Source organism: Motacilla alba, chromosome 6 (genome assembly GCF_015832195.1).
Source record: "Motacilla alba alba isolate MOTALB_02 chromosome 6, Motacilla_alba_V1.0_pri, whole genome shotgun sequence".
Taxonomy (NCBI): domain Eukaryota; kingdom Metazoa; phylum Chordata; class Aves; order Passeriformes; family Motacillidae; genus Motacilla; species Motacilla alba.
The window spans coordinates 4,762,430-4,786,891 of record NC_052021.1 but is presented as its reverse complement, the minus strand read 5'-3'; the positions used below and the strand labels follow the sequence as shown (position 1 = coordinate 4,786,891).

Here is a 24,462-nt window from a genome sequence, read left to right as displayed (position 1 = left end):
GACATCCCTCTAATATAAAGAATATTCTTGTGTAAGTTTGTGCATGAATTGGTGAGATGTTTTTTTCTTTCATAATTCCTTTTCAATGAGAATTTGGCCGTGGAGGTTTCTCATAATTAAGCAGTTCTTAGGTATTGTTGCAGACTTGAAAGTCAACTTATATTTTTCTACTTTTTAATTTTTTTTCTTTCTTCTGAAGCAGTTTAATGCCAACAGAGGAGAAAGAAATTGCTGGAAAAGCAAAACTGAGTGCAGCAAAGTTAAATGAAGCATTTAAAGCAGCAGCCATATCTGTGCTCTGGGATCTAATGTTTTAAATGTCAGAGTGGCAGAAATTTGCTGGGCCAAGATGTAACTTTATTTAAAGGACAAGGTTAATGGCTCCTTCCATGCATATTTACCTTGTTTGCCTCTGCTTGTTTCATTTTCCCCATTAGGCTAATGATAAGGACACTGGGAATTACAGTGCCATGCAATACAGGCTCATCATTCCCCCCATCAAGGATGGCAAGGAGGGCTTTGTGATCGAGGCTTACACGGGGCTGATCAAAACTGCCATGCTCTTCAAAAACATGAGGAGATCCTATTTCAAGTTCCAGGTCATTGCCACCGACGATTACGGCAAAGGACTGAGCAGCAAAGCAGAAGTGCTCGTAAGTATCAGCCAGGGATTATTAGTATGGAATAATTCCTGAGGAAATTCAAATACTGCAGAAAGTTTAATTCCAGGCAGACCTAGAGAAAAGCCATCAAGTGCTTGTGCCTAATTTTTTGAAAGCACTGGAATAAAGCTTTTTGTTTCTTAAACCAAAAGATTTTGTGACCTATTGGAGTGAGTTCTGAGGAGGCACCAGATTGAGCAGAGGAGTGGAGCAGCTCTGCTGGGAGGAAAGGCTGGGAGAGCTGGGATTGTTCAGCTGGAGAGGAGAAGCTTTGGGGTGACCAAATTGTGGCCTTGCAGGGCCTGAATGAGCTACAGGAAACATAGAGAGAGGCTTTGGACAAGGGCCTGGAGTGGCAGGACAATGGGGAATGGCTTCCCACTGCCAGAGGGCAGGGATGGATGGGATATTGGGAAGGAATTGTTCCCTGGCAGGGTGGGCAGGCCCTGGCACAGGGTGCCCAGAGCAGCTGGGGCTGCCCCTGGATCCCTGGCAGTGCCCAAGGCCAGGTTGGACTTTGGGGATTGGTGCAGTCGAAGTTGGAATAGGGATAGTGGAAGGTGTCCATGCCCATGTCAAGGGTGGCACAGGATGAGCTTTAAGGTCCTTGCAACCCAAACCATTCCATGATTCTGTGTCCCTTGGTCATGTCCAGGTTGTCTTAGTTGCTTATGTTAAGGAATAATTTTGGGCTGAGAATGAGCTTTTCAGTCCTTGAGAAAGCAGCATTTCAGAACTGGCATTACCTTTAGGCATCAGGCTCGTGGTTTTGTGCTGTTCAAAGAACATTGACTTAGTCCAGGCACTGAAACCATCCAAGTTAAATTTCCTTAAAGCCTATAAACTTGATGGATTGGCTCAGTATTAGCATAATGTGAAAGGGATGGAGTGCATTATCCACTTCATGGGAACACTGTCAAAGGATACAGATGAGAGCCAGAGTCCTTGGTGTGGTGAGTTCTGCAGGAGTTCACCAAGTAAACATAAAAGATGACACCCTCATGCTTGACCTCCCAAAATGATGGGGCATTCTCAGGCAATTTAGGCACTAATGGGATATTAAAATATAGCCAGAAGGAATCGACATTAACATTAGAAAGTGAAGGATGTCTCATTAATTTATAGAGGTTTCTTTCTGATGTCTGGCTGAGTGATGAGCCGTGCACCCAGCTGCTTTGAGCAGCTTTTGAGCAAGGCCTGGAAACCTGGAGGAGCTGGAGATAAAATTCCAGACCAACCCCATGCTGCCTAGAACACTAGCACATGGACCTGTTGGAATGAGTCCAGAGGAGGCACCAGGATGAGCAGAGGGATGGAGCAGCTCTGTTGAGAGGAAAGGCTGGGAGAGCTGGGAGTGTTCAGCTGGAGAGGAGAAGCTTTGGGGTGACCCAACTGTGGGGTGGCATCCCAATGCCTGAAGGCGCTGACAAGAAATACAGAGAGACAATTTTCAAGGGATGGAGTGCCAGGACAAGGGGGATGGCTTTGCACTGCCAGAGAGCAGAGATAGGTGGGATATTGAGGGGGAATTGTTCCCTGGCAGGGTGGGCAGGCCCTGGCACAGGGTGCCCAGAGCAGCTGGGGCTGCCCCTGGATCCCTGGCAGTGCCCAAGGCCAGGCTGGACAGGGCTTGGAGCATTTGGGCTTGGAAGGTGTCCCTGCCCATGGCAGGGGTAGCACTGGATGGGCTTTAAGGTCCCTTCCCCCCTGGCCAGTCTGGGATTCTCTGATTTTATGCACAAAGTGTGATCCATACTCTGGGATTCTTTTCCATGATTTTAACAGGATTTTCCTGCTGTGGGGTCAGGGGCTCAGGCTCTCAGATGTTATTTCTTTCAAAACCAGTTCAAAAAGTACACAGGGAACAGAAATTCATTTAATTATTCCCATGCAAAAGAATAAGACATGGGGGAAGAAGATAGGACTGCACTGGGGGGAGGTCTGGGGAGAAGAGGCAGGTCAGCACCACAGGGACAATGCTGGGAAGAAGCTGAGCAGAGCAAGGTATCCCCCAGAGCTGGGACCAGGATGCTTCCCCAGAGCCTCGCACAGCTCTGGGAGCAGCAGGATCTGTCAAATCCCCTGGTCAAAGGTCTTCACACTGGTGGGGACAATCCATGGACACCAGGATGTCTCTAGTCAGACACCTGTGGCTTGACAGTTTGCTTCCATGGGATGGAGTTTTCCTTCTCGGCCTCTGTGAGATGAAAGAGATACAAGAATTACATTTTAAAATTAGTTTCCTGCAAGAAAGCACCTAAAGGTGCTGAGGAAGGGTAGGTAGTGGATATTCACTGTCATGATTTGAAATCCTGGATATCATCCTTATGATGTCATAGATAACATCTCTAATCAAATGGTTTTTGGGGTTTGAGGAGGCTTCAGGGCCCCTCTTCATTCGGGTCCCACCTACTCCCAGGAATCCATTGGTGCCGTATCACAGTCAAGAGTCTTTGTAAGCTCTGCCTTGCTGAATTTAAAACTTGGGAAGTGCCTGATGAGCGAAGCTTGGGATCAAAGGGATATCACTTGTGGGCTAGAGGTTACCAACAATTTTCTGCTTTGCCTGCCTTTACAAATGGGGATAACAAGCAAGTTACTGTTACCATGGAAACCTCAAATGTCGCTTGATTTTTGTCCAACATCCTTGATTTCCTACAACTTGTCACGAATGTGTGTTTATGCCTGGTTTTGTACATGAACAAGCGATGATAATTGTGATTTCTTCCATATTAAAAGAATTACTGCATTTGTTTTTGGTGTTGCCTTTCTGCTGCTTTCAGTTCCTGGGTGCACAGTGGTTGCTTGAATTGGCTAATGTAATTAATTCTATTAAATTAATCATTGCTTTCCAGTTCCGTTGCATGATTTTTATTTGGAGCTCATTATAATTCTGTGTTTCTTACACAGAAGCCTGTACGTGCTGATCAGGGCATCTGATGACATTTCAAGAATATTTAAATATTTAAAGTTGAATTAAGCTTCAAAGCTGGTGAATCAGTGTTTGATGTGGAAGCACATTTAGGTTTTTCTGCTGCTATGCTTCCAGGGCTTCTCTTTGGAAAATCAGGGCTTGTTTATTTCTTTTAGAATCAACTAACCCTTGATTTTTAAATTTATCAGCTTTAACATTGGCCTAGTTTTCCAAATTTTCCTCCAGAATCCTCCACAGTATTGGAGTGATGTTGGGTTCATAGTAAAAAAACAATAATTGCCAGATATTTGCTCTGAGGTTACGCTATACCTCAGTGGAAAACTGAAATTTAATTTTATTCCAACAAAGCACACAAGTATTGAGTGGATTAGAAGTGTTTTTCCTACTTTGGTTTTTTTTTCTTTTTGTGGGTTTTTTTTTGGGTTTTGTTTTTTTTTTGTTTTTAAGGAAAAAGCTCAGTTCTAAAATGTGCAGTTTTAGGATAGAGGAAGAAGCTAAAACAATTGGAGATTAATATAAAACCTCTCACTGATCACTTCAATGTAAATGAACAATTTCCTTTCTGATTTTCTAACAAAGTAGCATTGATTTTGTGGAATTAATCCTGTATTTCCATTTCCCTTGATGCACATTCCATGGCTCCAAAGGAGGATTTTCCTGGCATCCAAACCATCCAAATGCTCAGAAGTAATTTTGAATACAGCCCGTGGGAGATCTGGGATTCTCTAAGTCAAATCTAAACTAAGAGCAGCTTTTCCTGTCCCCCCCTTAAAAATCCATAGTTCTGATGCAGACCTGGAATCACAATTCCAGTTAAATCTTTGATGTTTATGGGCTTTGGCTGCAAGATTTCCCAGCTCTTCTATTTGGAATTAAAAGGAGAAATGTGAATATCAGGGCATGGTGTGGAGGCAAGAGAGGAATTTTTCCATTGCTGTTGGATGGGGAGGGGCCTATGCCTGGCAGTGCAAATTGAATTTCCCTCTTTTCTTCCCAGGTCTCTGTGGTCAATCAGTTGGACATGCAGGTGATTGTCTCCAACGTTCCTCCCACCCTCGTGGAGCAAAACAAAGACCAACTCATTGGGTAATCAATTTATTTTCTCCCCAAATATCAGACAATTCCCTGGCTTTGGGATTGGATGGATCAGGGAGTGAGGGAGGTTTTTTATCTGGTCAATGAGAGTCCTCAGACACCACATCAGCAGCAGCTTCCAGGGGTCAGGTTTGCACTTCTGGCCTCTTTTCGTAACACAGAGACAATTTTCTCTACTTGCTGTCGTGGAATTAGCTATTATGGGATAGAAAATGCTGTAGGAAATAGTCCAAAACAAATCTTTGTCCTTTTTTTGTCATTTCAATCAGTGATGAGTTGCACTTCCCACAGGTCTGGTCCATCCTGCTTGTTGTTGTGCATAGAATTTGAATTACCTTGGAGTTGATGGTCCAACCAGTCATTGGAAAAGTCTCTGAATATTTCACATCTTCACTGGGCTAGGAAAAATTGCTGATGGATTTGAACCAGGAATAACTTCCTGATGGAAGGTATTGCCTAGAAATAGGAAGAATTTCCTAAAATGAGGTATTGCCTATAAATAGGAATAACTTCCTAAAAGGAGGCTGTACTGAAGTGGGATCAAGCGCTTTTCTCAGGTAACAAGTGGCAGAAGGAGAGGAAACAGCCTCAGGCTGCACCAGGGGAGGTTTAGATTGGATTTTAGGAAGAATTTCTTCATGGAAAGGGTGGTTTCAGCATTGGAAGGGGCTGTCCAGGGAAGCATTGAGTCCCCATGTTTGGAAGTGTTCAAAACCATGTGCAATTGGCACATGAAGACATGAGTTAGTGGTGAACAGGGTGGTGGTGGTTGATGGTTGGACTTGGTGGCCTTGGAGGTCACTTCTAACCCAAACCATTCTGCGATTCTGTATTTCACAGTGAACAAAGCTTTGGAATGAGAACAAATTTTAAAAAACCTCACAATATTATCAGGTTTTGAGTTCTCCTAATCATCTTGGGAAGTCTTTACCTTCACAAACACCATGGGCAGATCAGTGTAGCTGGAGAATTTCTCTTCTAAGAATAAGTTTTTAAGGACAGCCTTTGTCAGAAGAATTACATCAACTTATTTTCAAATAGGCCCATTCATTCCTGAAAATATTTGTAGAGAACAAATATCTCAAAAATAATTTTGTAGCTGTGTACAAAGGTCTATTTCACAGAGAAATCTATTTATTTCACCGCTCTCTTCAAATTTCTCATGTTTTCCTCCTAAATTTAAAAGATCACCTTCTCTCTGTTTTTATACAGGTTTGATAATTCGTGCAGCCCATAAAAACAAAATAAGAATTTGTGATTTTTTTTGTGTGCAACCACAGGCAAAGGGAAAACAAATTATTTGGAATCTCAGACCAAAGTAGTTTTTCCACTTCAAACAAAGCAGTAATTTATGAAAATTTAATGTGTAATTAATTAACAGATAAAAAAGACTGTCATCAACTGTATCTAGTGTGAAGTGTCCCTGCATGTGGCAGGGGAGTTGGAACAAGATGATCCTTAAGATCCCTTCCCAACATAAACCATTCTGTGATCTGTGAATTAAATTAGTCACTACACAAGTTACTCAGCTCTTTCTCCTCTCATTTTGGCAAATATTAATCCCTGAAAATAGAACATTTAGCCAACAGTTGGTGATGGGGAATGTTAGGGAGGGGGGTACATGAGTCATTTGTGGAATTGCAGTGATTTTTCACAATAAAATAAATAGTGGTTTAAACAACTTTGGAGAAGAATTTATACCAGGTCCGGTCGTTTTCACGAGGAGTTATGAGATATTAAGAATTACATAAGAATTACTTTTTCCACACTCAGCACAGCCAGAGATGGGTGGGAGTTAATGGTCCATATAAAGGGAGCAAAGCAGGGAAGAGATGATTTAAAGCATCAATATTTGGCTTAGGAGTTTTTTGAGGGATACAATGGACTTGTCTTCCCGGACACTTCCAATAGGATCTTTTGCAGTCATTCAGTGTTTTCCTCCAACTGCTTTAATTTCATCAAGCTCTTCATACTCTCATCAATTTGCCATTTCTCTTGCCCACTTTAATTATGGCTGTGCAGAGAGACCCCTTTCTGTCTGCTGCAAGATGTGCAGAGAAAATAGGCTGAGGCTTCTTGGAAAATTCAGTGTGTGCTCCTCTCCTTCAGAAAACTTGGTGGAGACAGATGACAGAGTGTTCTTGAAATATGGAAGATTCGGGGAGTGCTTGTTTGTTGGGCAAGGAACAGCATTTCATGGAATCATAGTATATCCCCTGTTGGAAGCAACCCAGAGGCATCATCAAATCCCACTCCTGAAATAAAACAGCCAAAGTGGTTCTCAGAGCATTTAATTCCTTGGATTTCACGTGGTGGCCACTTAAAGCTCTGCCTAAAGTCAAATAAGCCAGACTGTCAAGACAGCTCTGAGCTTCTCCCACCCTGCAGGGAAGAGAATGTCTTGGGAAGTAAATTCCTCTGTACACTCCTGTATAGATGAGATATCACATCAATTCCTCTGAACTGGAATAGTGGAGTGAGAAATGAGATTTTGGATCAAATATAGAGTCGCAGGGTGTGTGAGGCTGCAGGAGCTCAGTGGGCAGCTGGTGTCAGCTCCCTGCTGCAGCAGGGCCATCCCAGAGCCCAGGGCACAGCATTGTGTGCCCCCAGCTCTGCCACAGCCCCAGGGAGGAGAGCCCCCAGGCTCTGTGGGCAATCTGCTCAGGGCTGGGCAGTGCCCAGGGAAGAAGTTGTGCCTCCTGGGCAGGGCAATTGCTGGGCTCAGGCCCTGCCCGTGGCTCTGGTGCCATTGCTGGGCCCCGGAGCAGAGCCTGGGCCCTGCTCTGCCCCTCCCTGCACCCAGGGACACCCAGGCCTGAGGGCCCCTCTCAGCTGGGGCTCCTCTGCAGCCTGAGCAGCCCCAGCTCCCTCAGCCTTTCCTGGGCACCCAGCTGCTCCAGGCCCTTGCTCAGCTCCAGCAGCTCCTGGCCCTGCTGGCCTCAGCATCCAGAGCTGGCCACAGCACTCCAGAGGAGCCTCCAGGGCTGCCCACAGGGCCACCATCCCTCCCTGCCCTGCTGCCAGTGCTCTGCTGCTGCCCCTGGGATATCAGGATCCCCAGGTCTTCCTTGTGCCTCTCCCCTCACTTCAGCCATACTTTTCTCAGTCTTATGCTCTGAAAAGAATGGGGCAGTGCCCCAGATAAGGAAGATCCATGCTGAACACTCTTAACACAATGCAGAAGTGGCCAGGCAGGCTTTTCCTTGAAAATCCAAATGTAGAATCAAGTGCTCAGTCTTGGAATTTTTGCTGAAGGAGTTTTTGGAATATGAACGTTGAACCTTTCAACTTAATGGTTTGCATATATAAAGCTGACTGCCATCATTCTTCAAAGGAACTCCACTTAATGCACAGAAACTGTGCCGCACTTAAAAGAGATGTTATAAAATACTACAGCAGTAAATACTGCTGTAAATTATAGATCATAATATACAGCACATGTACATTGTGCATCACATAAGATTTTATGTCTAATCATAGTATATGAGACAATAAATTTTATATCTGGGAGCTGGAACACACAGTTCAGAGAACTGTTTCAGACGTGGATGATTTCCCTGCAGTTGTGCTTTTTCTTCTCCTCAGTCCCTGAATTGGTAAAAAAATGAGCTCATCTCAACTGCAGGGTATAAATCACTCAGTCTTATTACTTTTCCCACAGGAGAAGTCACATTCCCGTGCTCACTTTATAATTTTTGCCAGATAATTGCTGAATTAAGTCTAATTACAGCTGACTGCACTGTTTGCCTGTTGGGGTGGTGGCAGTGACCTTGCCCTTGAGCCCTCTCCACAGGTGGCACTTGGTTTCCTGCCCTTTATGAAAGATTCCTGAGTCACAGGTCCAGCTGTAGCTGCTTTGTCCTTTACCCTTCACCTCTGTGACAGGAACATTTTGGGGTCACTTTGCTCCTGTCCCTCCACTCCACCTCCCCTCCCCTTTTTCTCTGTCACTTCTTCGCACTGTAATGTTTCATTCCAAATTAAATTGCAAACTCAGAAAAGGAATACATTAGATAATAACAGAATTGATTGAATTAGATAAAATCTGAATAAATAAATAGATTAGGGGCACATTTGCCACCAACTGGCTATCTCCTGTTTCATGTCCTGCCGGTCTGGCTTTGCTGGGAAAGTGTCCCAGGGCTTGATGCAGTGTTCACGGAGCCTTTCCACCCTTTCTCCTAAGCAATCAGGATGATTAATAACTGCAGGCCACCTTTATTAAGTTGGGTAATAGAGACCCAAGCTTCTACAAGTCCAGCTTTTCCACTTGCTGCTGGCCCTGGGAAGCCGTGGTTCAGCGAGCCCCTGCTCTCCATAACTCCCGGGGTTGTTGTGGTAATGGATCTCTCCAAAGCTCTCTAATGCAGTGAATAAAGCTGTAAACTCCTGCTTTCCCCAGGAATTGCTGACAATTGCAGGAAAAGCCCTTTTGTGCTGAGATCTGGAGATTGTCCTCGGGGTCAGAGGGGAGATGTCTCTGGGTATTATTCTTTGGATGAGCTCAATGTTCCTTCCACGACCGGGACAAATGAGGCTGAAATAAAAAAGTTGGAGTGTGTGTAGGGGTTTTGGAGGGCAGGATTTTACAGGATGAGCACAAAGAGAAGGACAGCAACTTCAGCGCTGTGTAAGAAAGCAAAGTTCCTCTCTGGTGTGCAAACCAATTTGCTTGTAGTGGTGCTGGGGTGACAGTGGGACTTGAACCTTAAAGGCCTTTTCCAGCCTTAATTCTCTACTTTTATGGGATTAGGATAAGTGGGGATAAAGGCATTGGCTCTGAGTTGTTTTCTAAACAATATTAATAATATTGTTATGAAATATTATATAGGGTATAATTTATAGGGTATAATATTATATAGGGTATTATATTCTGAATTGCTTGCAGTCCCGACATGTCTGAAATGTCTGGGTTTTGGCTTTTATTTTTCAATTGCACTGCATTTGATGATATCTCATTTCCTGAGTGTTTTGTGTCTTTCTTTTCTCTTTTGCAAGATTTTTTTCATTTCCAGAAAAGATTTCCTTTTGGGAAGGGAATGGAAATCTTGCAATTTCAATGGGAATCAATGGGGCAAGCTTTGCTCCATGTCCCTGCACTTCATGGTGTCCAAAGCCTTTGGATGCATTTCACTGTGGAGAAAATATTTCTTGTTTTCCCATATCTATGCCAAGTCCCTTATACCTTCCCCTCTACTTTGCATCTTGCTCCTTGATTTTTTCCCCCTGATTTTGCAGCATCTGTCAGGTCAGTTTGGCTTTGTTTGGCCCTCCGCACTGCACCTCCATTGATTGCAGACCAATTGCTTGTAGTCCCTACATGTCTGAAATTTCAGGGTTTTGGCTTTTATTTAGTTACTCGATGACTGAGTAACTCCTCTTGTCCAGTGTCACTGCTGGGAAATGGGAGTGCTGTGCTGGTGGGGATGCATTGGGAGACATTTCCCTCACTACTGAGCAGTTCCTGTGGACTTGGGGTAGTTGGAAGGGCTCCTTGCCTGTTCTGCTCCTGCTTCCACCTCTTACCACTTGGGAGGATGGGAATGACCCTTGTGGGATTAAAAAGTGGCAGACTAATTTTAATTTGAAAATCTGATCAGTACAGCAGAGCTGCGGACGCTGTTGTTACTTAAAAGTAGGACTATTTTAAAAATTGTCCTTTGTGAGTACCACTGCAAGCAAGTGGCCATTTCCAGAGGAGTTCTAAAACACTACAGTGTTTTCAGCATCACAAGTTCAGCTGAAGGATTTTTCAAACAGCTCTATAGGGAACTGCCCTATTTTTAAGTGAATTCTTTAGCTGCAGCTTTTCAGTCTTCAGTGTGATTTTATTCTCTGTTTTAACCTAAACATGCAATTTGTGTGTTTCAAATCAAACTTTACTGCCATTCTGCTGGACTTTGTGGGGTTTCCTGCAATGTCAGTATAGCCAATGGCTGAAATGTACACAATTCTCAGGAAGTGATATCACAGAATTCCAGGATGGTTTGGGTTGGAAGAGACCTCAACACCCATCTCAGTGCCATCCCTGCTACAAGCAGGGACACCTTCCACTGTCCCAGGCTGCTCCAAGCCCCAAAGTCCAGCCTGGCCTTGGGCACTGCCAGGGATCCAGGGGCAGCCACAGCTGCTCTGGGCACCCTGTGCCAGGGCCTGCCCACCCTGCCAGGGAACAATTCCTTCCCAATATCCCATCCATCCCTGCCCTCTGGCAGTGGGAAACCATTCCTTGTCCTGGTACTCCATCCCTTTCCCAAACATTGTTTGTTCTTCAGTTTTAATAATGTTTTAGACAAATATATTCTCAAAGGCAATGAGTTCCAGCAGGATGCCAGGAATTACAGAAGAAAGGGAATCTTGTTACCGATTCTGCCAGAAGTGACCCCACATTATAACTTCTCAACCTGATGGAATATTTCTGTCTTGGGTGTAATAAGGAAACAGAAAAGGACAAGGGGAAAGGGCCTCAAGCTGGGCCAGGGCAGGCTCAGCTTGGCCAGCAGCAGGAATTTCTGCATGGAAAGGGTGCTCAGGCCTTGGCAGGGGCTGCCCAGGGAGCTTTGCAGTGCCCATCCCTGAAGGTGTCCCAGGAGGGGCTGGAGGTGGCCCTCAGTGCTCTGGGCTGGGGACAGGATGGGCATCGGGCACAGGGTGGGTTCTGGCATTCTGTGATTCCATGAAATTCATCTCCTCCTGAAGCCAGAGAAGACAATTAAATGCTAATTATGGAGGCAAGTCCTTTACACATTTATTCTGCCTGACACCTTGTGCCAAACACCCTTCTGAGAATGGTTGTGGTTTCTTTTTAGCCATTTACACTCCCATCATGTTTGGTGGTGTTTTATAGTAATCTCCATATCCCAGATTGGTCCTGGCAGGTTTTCCCTGGGGGACTTATTGTTGCTGAGGTGTCTGTGACAGGTTCTCACCTTGGCTGCCAGTGCAGAGCATGCCAGAAGCAGAGATAAGCAGAGTTTTCCATATCTGCAAACAACAGGAGAGCTTGTTCAGAGGACACCACTCCACAAGCACCGTGTCAGCCAATCTGTATCCCTATTTTCTCTGCAGTAATTCCATATATTCACTCCTCAGGTATGACCTGGCTCTGACATACTTGAATTTTTCAAGATCTTATAGAAAAGCTTAAAAGCTTACAACGGGTTTTAAGGGCACACTATATTTCCACACAAAGAGAGGAGATGTTCCTTGGATAAATGTGAATCAGGAGTCTTGAAAAATCAGGAGCTGGTGGAAATCTTGTGTTGGGAAAAAAATACAACAGCAAAAATGTAACCTCAGCAACTGCAGAAGGTTTTGTGTTGAACAAGTGACACTTTAAAGTCACTGGTGTCCTTTTTTGTGGGAGATGTGTCTTCCTCCACACCCTGCTGCATCCTTGCTTGATGGGTCAGACAACACATTCCCTGTAGTTCCCTTTCTTTTGCCTCCCAACTCAGCTATTGCTTTTTGATTTTCTGATCATATCAATTACCCCAGGAAATTCTATATTTTCTTATGAGTTTAGATGGAACTTGTATGCTTCCAAATGCTCTGGTTTGTTTCTCCCTCCTTTTTTTTTTTTTTTTTTTTTTTTGCATAGAGTTGATGATATTTGCATTTATGCCTTTGTTTATAAAAACTCTCTGTGGGCTTTGAGTGAACCTTGCTTGGTCCCACGTTGGAAATCTCATCAACCATTAGCAAGTCTGGTTGTTGTTTTTGTTGTTTTTGTTGATATTGTTGTTACCTCTAAATTCTATCAGCCTTTCTTTCCCCTGCTTGTGGAATCCTGCTGCAGTTTATTTGATTTTATTTCCCATGGTAAAAGTGTCAGCCCAATATTCCAATTTCCTCCTGCCTGTAAAACCTGGTGCCTTTTGGAGCAGCAGGTGTTGCAGCCCCCCAGAAATGTTGTGTGATATTGGAGGGCCGGATGAAATATCCCACCAAAAATCGTTCAAGTGGTTGTTTCTCTGGGTGAAAATTTATGGAATGCACCCTGTGGAAGGCTGAAATGGAAGTGCTGGAATCATATAACTTAATAAAAGGCTGACAGGGGGATTTTGTGTGAAATGTAGGTGGTTATTCCTATGAGCCATTTAAAACTCGACTGGGGTTATAAATACAAAGAGCTGGACTAAAGGACACAATTTCTGAAGACCTCTCCAAGCCTTGCTGAGCTTTTCTCAGGAGTTCAGCACTTCAGAGGTTATGTGGAGCAGCGATTCCTTTTTAAAAGTGCTCTGAAGGTCAAAATCCTTCTCAGCCTATGGGTTTTGCCTATCAGTACCTCATTTGGGCTGGGGTCAGTGGCGAGCGGCACAAATCCATCACTGCAGCTTTCCAGCTCCCTCTTCCCTTTAGGATTTTGGAACGCTACGTCCAAGACCAGATTCCGGGGGCGACGGTCGTGGTGGAATCCATCGGAGCACGGAGGTTTGGGGATGGATATTCTGAGGAGGATTACACCAAGTCCGACCTCATGGTCTACGCCATCGACCCGCAAACCAACAGAGCCATCATGAGGAGCGAACTTTTTAAGTAAGTTTTGGTTTTGTTGATCTCTCTCTGTTTCCATGGATTGCTTGGGAATTTGTTGGTCTGTTAGAAACTGGTTCAGCATAACAGGAGCAGAAGAATCCATTGAAACAGCTGCTGCATGGATATCCCCTATGGATACCTTGGGAATTTGCCACTTCCTACTTCAGTCCAGTGCCTTGGGCTAAATTGTCCCAATCCATATCATATAGACATTGTCACCATGACAGCTTGTAATGGGTTTTGTCCACTCTGTGGAGGAGCTTCCAACTGAAATTCCTTCAAGGAATTTCCTGCCTGTGTACACAAAGTCCTGTGTGATCTTCAGGCTTTGGTGCTGCAGTGTTGACCTTCAGGCTTCCCACAGTTTCTGTTTGAAGCTTGAGTCCATTCTTTTCTTTTCTTTTCTTTTCTTTTCTTTTCTTTTCTTTTCTTTTCTTTTCTTTTCTTTTCTTTTCTTTTCTTTTCTTTTCTTTTCTTTTCTTTTCTTTTCTTTTCTTTTCTTTTCTTTTCTTTTCTTTTTTCTTTTCTTTTCTTTTTTCTTTTCTTTTCTTTTCTTTTCTTTTCTTTTCTTTTCTTTTCTTTTCTTTTCTTTTTTCTTTTCTCTTTTCTTTTCTTTTCTGGGGAAGGGAAGGGAAGGAGTAGAGGAGATTTGCACCTCATGTAAAACACAGACTGGGACATGGGCCAGTGTGCGCCTCCACACACAGGAGATCAGGCTCTTCAAAATGTAAATCAGGTTCTTCTTCTAAAGGAAAAAAACCCACCTTTTTTGGTTTGGTTTGATTTTTTTTTTTTTTTTTTTTTTTGCACGTGTTGCACCTTGGTGTTGGTTTTTCTCTTGGTGAGAACCCCACCGGGCTCATCCTGTGCTGTGAGCATGTCCTCAGCAGCCTGGCAGAAAAAGGGCTGCAAACCACAGCAGGGAAATGAAGTTGGAAAAGGCTGCTTCTCCTGAGCTCCTAGTGGAGCATAGGTGAATGGCAGCATAGGAAAGTTCTGCAGATATTCAGATTTTGTAGGCTGGGAAAGATCACTGGGATCAGTCTGAGCAAGTTGGGGAACGAAACTCATTCTGCTTGGAACAGAAATTAACTCCCCAAATTAATTCTGCTTGGAACATATCTGTCAGCAAAGCAACTGCACCAGACAATCCAATCAACTACAACTTGGGGATTGTTAGTGCAGGTTAGTTCCCTATCAAAAATATGGCCTTTTGTCTTTTTTTTTTTTTTTTTTTTTTTGCTTTTTCTAGGCTCAGTTTTATTATAACTTGGGGTGCTAAATTAAAGCATCCATTGGTGCTTTTAATTTCTGGGTCTCACCAAGGTCTAGGCTCATGTTCACATGTTCCTCTGTATTTTTATTCTTGATAAGTTCTGCTCTGGACTATGTTTTAATTCTTTTATTCTCTTGAAGTTTTCTCTGAACCCACTCCAGTCTTCCAGCATCATTTTTCTAAAGTAGGAATATAAATAATAATAATATTTTATATAAAATATATATTTAATAAAATATATTATAGAAAATGTTGTATACTTGTATATAATATAAATTATATTTTATATTAAAATGTATATTAAATATAATTGATATCAATAACAGCTTTCAGGGGGGTGGCAATAGAACCTCCTTTCTTCTCCTTGTATTTGGTTTTAGGTATCCCCATGGTCATTCAGTCTTTTTAGGTCTCAGTGATGCTCTGGGTGGTTGTGGTCACTTGTCCAGTATTAGTCAGAAATGGAGTCATGGTGATCTTTTCCCAGTTTCATTCAAGATTCTGACACCCTTTTCCTCCTCCCTTTGGAAAACTCTCAGTAAATTCACTGCTACCAGGATATGAAAATCAGCTGTTACTTGAACAGGGAGGCAGTTGACTCTTTGAATTCCAGGAAAAATAAGCTTTTCCCTTTGCAGACTTTCTTCATGGTCAGAAAAAAAAAAAGTCCCTCTTCATTCTGGCACCCTTTGAAAATATTGGAATATCTTTTTAGGGATGTTGAGATGTCAAGTGAAGTACCCAGAGCAGAAGAAGAGGAGAACCTGGGAGATTTGGGCCAGGGACATACCCAAATCCACAAAGATTTTGACCTCCTAAAAAGGAAAAGGTCTCTCCTGGGAGATTGATTTCAGAGGGATGGCTCAGGGCTCTTCTTGCCATGGTCAGAGGACACTTTAGCAGTGGTTGTTCCCTCACTGGGAAGCCACAAGTCCCAGCCACCCTTCTGCCAGCCAAGAGTCTGCTCTGGATCTGACAGAAAAGGGATCAGGGGGAGAAAGGATCATTTCGTAAACTAAATATGATGGGAGGAATGTGAATTAAGTGCAAAAGAAACAGAACATCCTGTTTTACTAAAAATTAAATTTAAAAAAATCCTATTTAATTAAAAATTAAATGTTTTACCTAAACATTTAATTACCAACAAGGAAGATAAATTCCCACAAATGATTTTCCAAGTGTTCAGCAATTCCATGATGTATCCAGGACCAACAGCATGGAATTAGTGACATTTGCCAGCTTGGATTTTTATACAGCTCACCAAGTGATTGTGTATTGGAAGATACCTGTGGCTTTTCCAGAATGGGCTTTTTTGGGAGCACCTGCTGTGTTCCTGCTTCTAAAGCAGAGTGGAGGCTCTGATTTAACAGAATTTCTTGTGAACCTGTCACTGTTTGAAAACAATTATTTGTGAAGGTCGAATGCAAGGGGAATTGAGGATGAAGTGGAGCAGCAGGTGGAGAACTGCAGGGATACAGGCAGGAGTCAGGGATCCAAACCCAAAGCAGCTGGAGCTGGGAGAAAGGGGTGGACACAGCAGCTCACCAAGCAGCAGCTGAACAGAGTAACAGTTGTCACCATGAGAAGCAAACCCTACTGAACCAAAGCATGAGGCTCCTGCAATCCATAATATTAATCCCCCAATAATTCCAGGGAAATGTTTACCTGGAAAACAAAGGCATGATTTAGAAGTCATGGATGTAGCAGCCAGTGCCAGGGGGTAACACAATGAGAGATCCGTATTTTTCCTTCAAACTGTTATGATTGATTACCTGAAGTTTTGTTTTTTTTTAATCAGGGATCTCATAAAACAGAGCCATTCAGGTTGGGAAGAACCTCTGAGCTCATCAAGTCCAACAATTAACCCAGCATTTCCAAGCCCACCACTGAACCATGTCCACACATTTATGGAACGCCTCCAGGCATGGGCACTGCAAAGCTCCCTGGGCAGCCCCTGCCAAGGCCTGAGCACCCTTTCCATGCAGAAATTCCTGCTGCTGCCCAAGCTGAGCCTGCCCTGGCCCAGCTTGAGGCCCTTTCCCCTTGTCCTGTCCCTGTTCCCTGGCAGCACAGCCCGACCCCCCCTGGCTGTCCCCTCCTGGCAGGGAGTTGTGCAGAGCCACAAGGTCCCCCCTGAGCCTCCTTTTCTCCAGGCTGAGCCCCTTTCCCAGCTCCCTCAGCTGTTCCTCCTCTGATTTTTTGCTTCAAATCTGTTTGATTACACCCTAAAAATGGGTCTGAATAGTACCTGTACTTCACTATGTTCTCCCTCTTCCACAAACCCTAAAAAACTCTGAAGCCGCTCAGATAATTTCCCAGACTGAAACGTTCAGCCTCCTTTCCTATCTTATAAAGGGAAGAGGCTTTGATTTATTGGAGCATAAAAACCAGTTGAATGCAGCAAATTCCTTCTGCATAAATTAAGTGGAAAATGTCCCCTGTTAAAAAGAAATTGTGTGAAGCTCCTGCACAACGTGTCAGGTTCCATCACAGAGTAAACGCTCACGGCTGAGTTACGGACCTGTTAAAAAGGCTCTGTCGGGAAAATGCCAGCGGAATTTCAAGGGGGAGATGGTTAAGTCATCCAGGGATTTAATGCATCCTGCTGGGAAGGCTTTTGCCAGCTCCAAGGACGTGGGACATGCACCAGTGACATCTAGTGAGCAACAAGAGAATGTTTATATCCACTTTATGCCATCGTCTAGGTTGGAAAAGGGATTTTTCTCAAGTACCAAGGAAATGGTTTGTGGAAGATGTCAGGAATGAGAATTATTCTTCCAGACACTTTTGTGAGGGGGGGGTGAGCTGCCCCTTTTCCCTCAGTATCATGAAACCAGCCCAAATTCATCATTCAGGATGAGCTGTTCTGCTTGTGATGAGATCAAATTCATCCATTACACACCCGGAGCAGAGTGGATTCTCCCCAAAATTCCAAAATAAAAATAAACAGGGACAAGAAACGCTAGGAGGGTTTATCAGGAAATTAATCTGAGGGGAACTCAATTATAAGAAGTTACTGCCCTTAAAGAAATGGCCCTTGAGGAGTGGAATATTTGTCTCGTGATCAGAGTAAGGAGATCAAAGCTATCTCAGGCTTTCTTTGGACATTCAGAGTTTATACACAAAAATATGTATGGAAGTTTTTTGTTGCTTTTTATTTGACATTTTCTGGAGGTTTTTTCCCCCTCATCTTTCTCCAGGAGAACCACTGTACGTGTAAGGATCTGGAATTCTGCTATAGCTCCCACCATTTAGGGTCCTCCATCCTTACACATCTCCTACTTTGGTCTTTGGAGCTGGGCAGCTTGTGAGACACTCAATCCTCACTTCTGGAGTGATCAAGGATTTTTATTTTCCTTCAGAAGTTGAAACCTTGGACAATGTATTTTTTGTCCGGCCAGCCAAAGAATTTCCCTAAGGAGCTGAGCAAACCTCTAAAAATTGCCTGATTTTAGGGTAACAGCAACCATGGAATCCTTAAGGGTGGAAAAGACATCTGAGGTCATCGAATCAAACACTCCCCAGCACTGCCAAGGCCATGTCCCACGTCCCCAGGTGCCATGTCCACAGGTTCTTTGAACGCTTCCAGGGGTGGTGACTCCACCACTGCCTTGGTGATCTTTTGGGCAGAGTGGTCCTTAGGGATGTGTCCAGGAAGGGTTGGTTGATCCTCGGCATCAAAGCAGAGAAGGAAAAGCACAAAGCAAGGCTTTTGTGATGCCAGCAAGAACTTTGTGCCTCTAGACATCAGGATGAGCTCAGCTCAGCCCTCCTTTTCAGTGTCTAAACTGTGTCCTGGTGTTAAGTCCATGGGAATTGTCCCTGGCACTGGGATTACAGGGAATTGCCACTATCCCAAAGCCCACAGAGATGATGTATGCTCTTTATTGGGCTATTAATCTGCCCTAATTAAAACTCTCTTCATGACCTTGGCCCTAATAGCGGGGTGTTTTTGTGCCATTTAAGGTTCCTGGATGGCAAACTGCTGGATATCAACAAGGAGTTCCAGCCCTACCTGGGCCAGGGCGGGCGAATCCTGGAGATCCGCACGCCGGACGTGGTGGCCAACGTGAAGAAGCAGGCGCAGGCCGTGGGCTACACGGAGGGGGCACTGCTGGCCCTGGCTGTCATCATCATCCTGTGCTGCATGCCAGCTATCCTCATCGTCATGGTCAGCTACCGGCAGTGAGTACCCTCCTTCTCCTCCTCTACCAGGGCTTGTAACGTCGTAGTAGAGGTGCTGCAGGTCGTAGCGGAGCCGCTTCGACGATTATTCGTCTTTGTGAGATTAATTTCTACTTATTATTGCCTAGTTCTATAATATTTTGTATGTGTTATCTAGATTTCTAGTATATAAATTAATTTCTGGGTGTAATCCTCTTCTCACCACAAGGGTTGCTCAGTGCTTGGCGTGATGAACACAGGAAGTACATCCTGGGTTTCCCAACACGGTGCAGGATTTTTGTGCCAAAACAGCGGCTCAAAACCCAGGTGCTGGATGCAGAAGTGAAGATTCAGAGCTGAATTCCATACCAAAACAAAAAAAAGAAAGATTGAGGGAAAAGGTGCTTTTTCAAGAAATTAATCAAAAATCAAATTAGAGGATTCCAATGTTTTTGCTTAAATCCTAAAATATTTTTTCCTGAGCATCTAAATTGCAAATGTCTCCTGGAGAGTTGGTTTTCTGCCACTGTAGGGCAACATCAGAGATACTTTTTGATATCTCCTCTTGCCTCTGATACACTGAAGAGATTCCAGTAATTGGCTGATAAATTAATTCAAATCAACATCTGCAACAAGTTCCTTTCAACAAAAATTTTCAGGTCTACTCATATTTAAGATCGCTGCATTTGGACTTAAAGGCTCCATATCTATTCATTTATTTATTTAGATTTATTTATTTATTTATTCATAGATTTATTCTCTAATTAAAATTCATATTCATAAATTTACGTACACATTATATTCTGGTTCATAGATTTATAAATCCATTATTCACTGATTTGTTCTTTAATTAATGATTATATTCACATTCCCTTTTCTCCATTTTGGATGAAGAGAAAAAACCTTTTAAAGAAGTTTGGGAGAGCTTGGCCAACTTCTGCACCATCGGGATGACAGATCCTTCCCAAACTGCTCTTCCTCTCCCAGAATTCTATGGAAAAATTGCTTCCGTGAGCCAGTTCATCTTGCAATGCATTGGTGGCTATTATCTGAATTGCAGATTCCTTAAAGGATAGAAGCAGCCTCATTTTTCCTTAGCATCTGTTAGATTATCTAAACATCATCAATCTCTTTTAGGAGCTCTCAGGAATCTGCTTAAATTCATTTCATCCAAAAATCCCATTTTTCCAATCTAGAAATCTGACTCGGAGTGGGATTTATAGCAGCCCATAGTGAATAAATTGTATTTTTATGGAGAGTGCCGAAGAAAATGAAAGGAATTTTAGAGTTAAATTAAAATCCTGAGCATCATGGTTTGTTTTTGCACTCCAGCCTTTTTCACTCCTTTTCCAAAGGATTCTTGGTATTTTTCCTAAAATATTTCTTTAGTAATAAATCTAAAAATTACTCCTTTGAAATCCAGTATCCAGCACAAACCTGTAAGGTACTTATAAATTATTTATTATTTACTAATCACAAGAGAATCGCATCTTCTAAATAATTACCAAAAATAATGCTCCTTCATTATTAAAAGTATTTTTGTATAGTTTTGAAATATGCTCTCATTGAAAAATGAGAAAATATAGATAAAATAATAATTATATTATTTATAATGTTATATAAAAACACTTCAATATAAAGAAACAAGTCTAAAAATGTGCCTGCTTAAGGAAAAAATTGGAGAAATATTCATGTTTTCATGTCTTGTTTTCATTCCCTGCTATAATTCGTATTTCTGCTGACTACAGAATTGTTTCCAGGGGATCAAAAATAACAGCCAAATGCTGTTCAGCTCTGGAAGTTCTGATTCTTTAAAGAAGTCATTAATTCTGGAATTTGATGTGTGGAATAATTAAGTAGCCTTAGTAGTTTATTACTCCTGTTAGAGTCACTGTTATGGGCAGTTGTTGGAAGCAGAATTTATTTAACCTTCCTTTTTATCTCTTTTTTTGCAACCAACCAGATTCAAAGAGTAAGTATTTATTTCCAGATTTGTTTCTTCCAGCTTGCACAGGAATACTGACAAATTTTGTTCTCAGCGTTTATTAAGTATAAGGGGTTTTTTAAATTCCTATCCTCAGCTTGCTCCTGAACTCCTGGTGCAATGAGTTTAAAAGTGATTTATTTTTATGGCTACTCGGTGTCATTGGGGTATATCAGCCACATCACCCTGGTGGTGCTCCCCACACGAGGAGCTTTGTTTTCTAGACAGGGAACAGAATTATTTTCCCACAGTGATTTTACTCCATATCAAAAAAAATTTTTTTTTTAAAAAATTGAAAATAAAAAGGAATTTTTTTTCAGGATAAACCATTAGTTGAACATTAGAAATTTCCCAGCCAACTCCATTAAGAAAAAACGAGTTGTGAGTGAGCAAGGGGAAGTCAAATCAAACTGAAAGGAATAGATTTAGAAGGGATATTGGGAAGGAATTGTTCCCTGGCAGGGTGCGCAGGCCCTGGCACAGGGTGCCCAGAGCAGCTGGGGCTGCCCCTGGATCCCTGGCAGTGCCCAAGGCCAGGCTGGACTCTGGGGCTTGGAGCAGCCTGGGGCAGTGGAAGGTGTCCCTGCCCACGGCAGGGGTGGCACTGGGTGGGCTTTAAGGTCCTTTCCAACACAAACCATTCTGGGATCTGGGAAGCTCTGGGATTCCACCAAAACAGAACAACCAGGAGCTGAAAAATCCAGGAGCAGATGATCATGTTGTTACTTATGATGAAGACAGAATCCAGGGATATTTGTTAACCAGGGCAGGAACATAGAAAGTCTCATATTTTGGCTTTCTTTGGGGTGTGTTTTGGGGTGTTCCTGATGAGTGTTTCTCCTTCCCCCCATGGCTCTCCAAAGGCGACAGGCTGAGTGTGCCAAGACTGCAAGGATCCAGATGGCTCTGCCAGCAGGAAAACCGGCCGGAGCCACGGCCAACAACCTCTATGAGGAGCTTGGAGACAGCACCATGTGAGTATTCATTGAGATCCATCCAGAAAATCACTGCCCCTGGCAACCCGGGATAGTGGGAGGTGTCCCTGCTCATGGAACGGGGTGGGTTTTAAGGTCCCTCCCAATCCAAACTGTTCTGGGATTCTATAAAATCACTTCATGCAGTCTCTTTGCAAAAGGTTTTCTTCATTCCCCAGCTGCTCGGGGTTCTCCAACATCCAGAAAAGAAATAGGCTGGCTCTGGAAGGAGGGAAAAAACCAATTTAATCTCTTGAAATGCATGGGGCAACCTTTAGCAGACTTTAGGTGGGCAAAAAGGTCTCACCAGATGGTTTTCCTAAGAGCAAGATCCTACAGCAGGTCACTGCTGCCAGGATTGGATTCCTTGGCACATCCAGGCCAGCACTCCATGTTTTCCAAAGCTGTTGACTAAACACATCCAATAAAATGAATTCTTATCCATTACATTCCAATGGCAATGATAATTCCCTGAAAATTGCTGCCCCAAAGTTCTTCATTTCCTGTAGTAAGATGTGTTCAGTTTGTTGGGAATTTTTGTTCTAAATTTAAACCTGTTTAATATTGAAATTAAAGGAACTATCAAAGCAGAGAAACCCCCTGGTAGCTCAATAAACTCATCTTTTACCTCTTACATGCTCATAAAATAATAATCTGGCAAGGCTGCCTCTCTTTTCATGCCTCTGTAAACCTGAAGCTGATGGACTCCAATAACAATTTAACTCTCAGTAGGAAAACATTCCAGCCAATTATTATTTGTCTGATACTGGGGGGGTTGTTTGATAAGCTTTGCCACCCTTCCTCATCTCTGTTTATACTTGAAAACCAAGGAGTGCTGAAGAGCCCAGCTTGAATAATATTTGAGCAGGCAGGGAGTGAGTGGATGGTGGAAATGAGGATTGCTCCATTTTCAATCATGATTTGTTTTGCCCAGAAAGTTGAAATTTTCCAGCTGCTGTGATGGAGTTTATAAAATGTTACAGGGCCATGACAGAGCTTTAACTCTTGGACAACTGGGTGCAGTGTCTGCATGTGGAATAATTCCAGGGCTTGAGCTTTTCTGAGTAAATAGGGGGCTAAAAAATGCTGGGAGTAGGAATAGTTTCTCCTAAGGGCTGAATTTTTGCCTTTGTCAAGTTATGCTTGGGCAGGAAGGGAGGAAAAATGTGTGGAATAAAGTTTTTTTGGAATGGGAGCACTTCTGTTTGTGAGTCACATCTGTACCCTTATGCAGGGAGGTGCCATCTGGATAAAATTCATCTTTTTTTACACTAAACCAAATTTCTGCTGAAATTAATTCTGTGATGCTAAACCCAGAAAAGGCCTCGGTATGCTTTGTTTTATCTGCAAAGGTTTTTTGGGTTTAGAACTGCCCCAAAGAGGTGCCAGTTCCCAGATCTGCAGTATTGACTTTGAGGCTTAGCTTTATGTTAATTTGGACAAAAAATAGTCTTCATTGCACCAAAAAAGGTGCTGTAGTTGGAATATTTTCTCTCAGATGTCTTTGCATACAACCAAGGCTTATCTGTCATGCTGAGGAACTGATTAAACACAAAAATCCTTCAAAGATAAATCAAAATCCATAGGATTTGCAAGAAAATAACAGGCTTCAATAAATATAATTACAAAATAACTTTTTCTTCCCCATTAAATATTTTACTTGAGGGCAGAGGTATACCTTAGAAAATTCTTATTTGGGAAAAAATCTTTTCTTGCCATTTTTCATGAGTTTTAGCACATTGTTCCCTGTTTTAGTTGTCCTAAGCCTGTCATCTTTCATTTGCAGTCTCTTGTTTGCTTTCTTTGGTGTTTATAGCAAATGAAACGGAACAAAGCTCTTTAGTTTTTAAATCTGCCTTGTCTCACCATTTTCATTTTTCCCTGTCTCTGGATCCTTAGGCATCAGTAAGTAAGCTTATTTCATTTTCTTAATATTTGTAGCTGGTAGAAATTAGTTAATTTTCCTTCCAGCAATTTCCATCCAACCTTGCAAGGTGAAGTTCACATTTTATTTGTCCATTGAGCAGGAAAGACATTTACTGGGAAGTTCCAATACTTCTGAGCTTCTTTATCCAGCTTCTTGGAAGCAGAGGGAGGAGGGGCAATTGCTGAACTTGAAGGGCATTCTTTCTAAAGCCAAAGGGTCAAAAAAAGCCAAACCAACACTGAGTGCATGAACAGAGAGGTTTGCTGGGAGTTCATGGATTTATGGCTGGGTTTAAACCTTCCTTAGCTGTTAATTCCAATCCCATGCAATGCCCTTCTTTGAGCTGACAGAACCTGAACTCTCTGGTCCTCAGTGATGGAAAGAGCTCCACACGAACAGAAAAACATGGTGGGGTCACCTCAGCTCTCAGAGACCTCATGCGGAATGAGGAAGAGGCTGAGGAGCTTTTGAAATAATCTGCTCCAGTGGCAGAAAGTTGGTGGCACCTTGCATGAGCCTTCTGCTGGAGGGGCTCCTTCAAGTTCAGTCACTGCTTCTCTCGCCTCTCAGTAGACGCAGTGCTTGGCTGACCTCAAAGCTGCTGCTTCAGAAATCAGAGTTCCTTTATAGAGGGGCCTGGAGCTGCTGCAGAGAGTCCAGGGGAGGCAGAGAGGGATGGAGCAGCTCTGCTGGGAGGAAAGGCTGGCACAGCTGGGGGTGTTCAGCCTGGAGAGGAGAGGCTTTGGGGTGACCAAATTGTGGCCTTGCAGGGCCTGAAGGGGCTACAGGAAACATGGAGAGGGACTTGGGACAAAGGATTGGGTGTCAGGACAAGGAGGAATGGCTTCCCACTGCCAGAGGGCAGGGATGGATGGGATATTGGGAGGAATTGTTCCCTGGC

The 24,462-nt window shown here is 43.1% G+C and overlaps 1 protein-coding gene across 16 annotated transcripts in view; it reads left to right on the top strand.

Moving 5' to 3' along the window:
- PCDH15 (protocadherin related 15) overlaps positions 1-24,462 on the top strand; it is a 635,072-nt gene that overhangs the window by 592,486 nt on the left and 18,124 nt on the right. For 10 of the 16 annotated variants that reach the window (XR_005257309.1, XR_005257310.1, XR_005257315.1 and 7 more), the window contains 7 exons: positions 438-653; positions 4,595-4,683; positions 13,060-13,236; positions 18,479-18,697; positions 20,640-20,648; positions 21,524-21,634; positions 23,534-23,539. Coding sequence is in view for 4 of the 16 variants with exons in the window: in XM_038140143.1 (XP_037996071.1) it covers positions 438-653; positions 4,595-4,683; positions 13,060-13,236; positions 18,479-18,697; positions 20,640-20,648; positions 21,524-21,634 (821 nt within the window). In the remaining 12 variants the exon portion in view is untranslated. The remainder of the gene's footprint in view (positions 1-437; positions 654-4,594; positions 4,684-13,059; positions 13,237-18,478; positions 18,698-20,639; positions 20,649-21,523; positions 21,635-23,533; positions 23,540-24,462) is intronic. The other 6 variants (XM_038140145.1, XM_038140144.1, XM_038140146.1 and 3 more) reach the window with 3 other exon arrangements.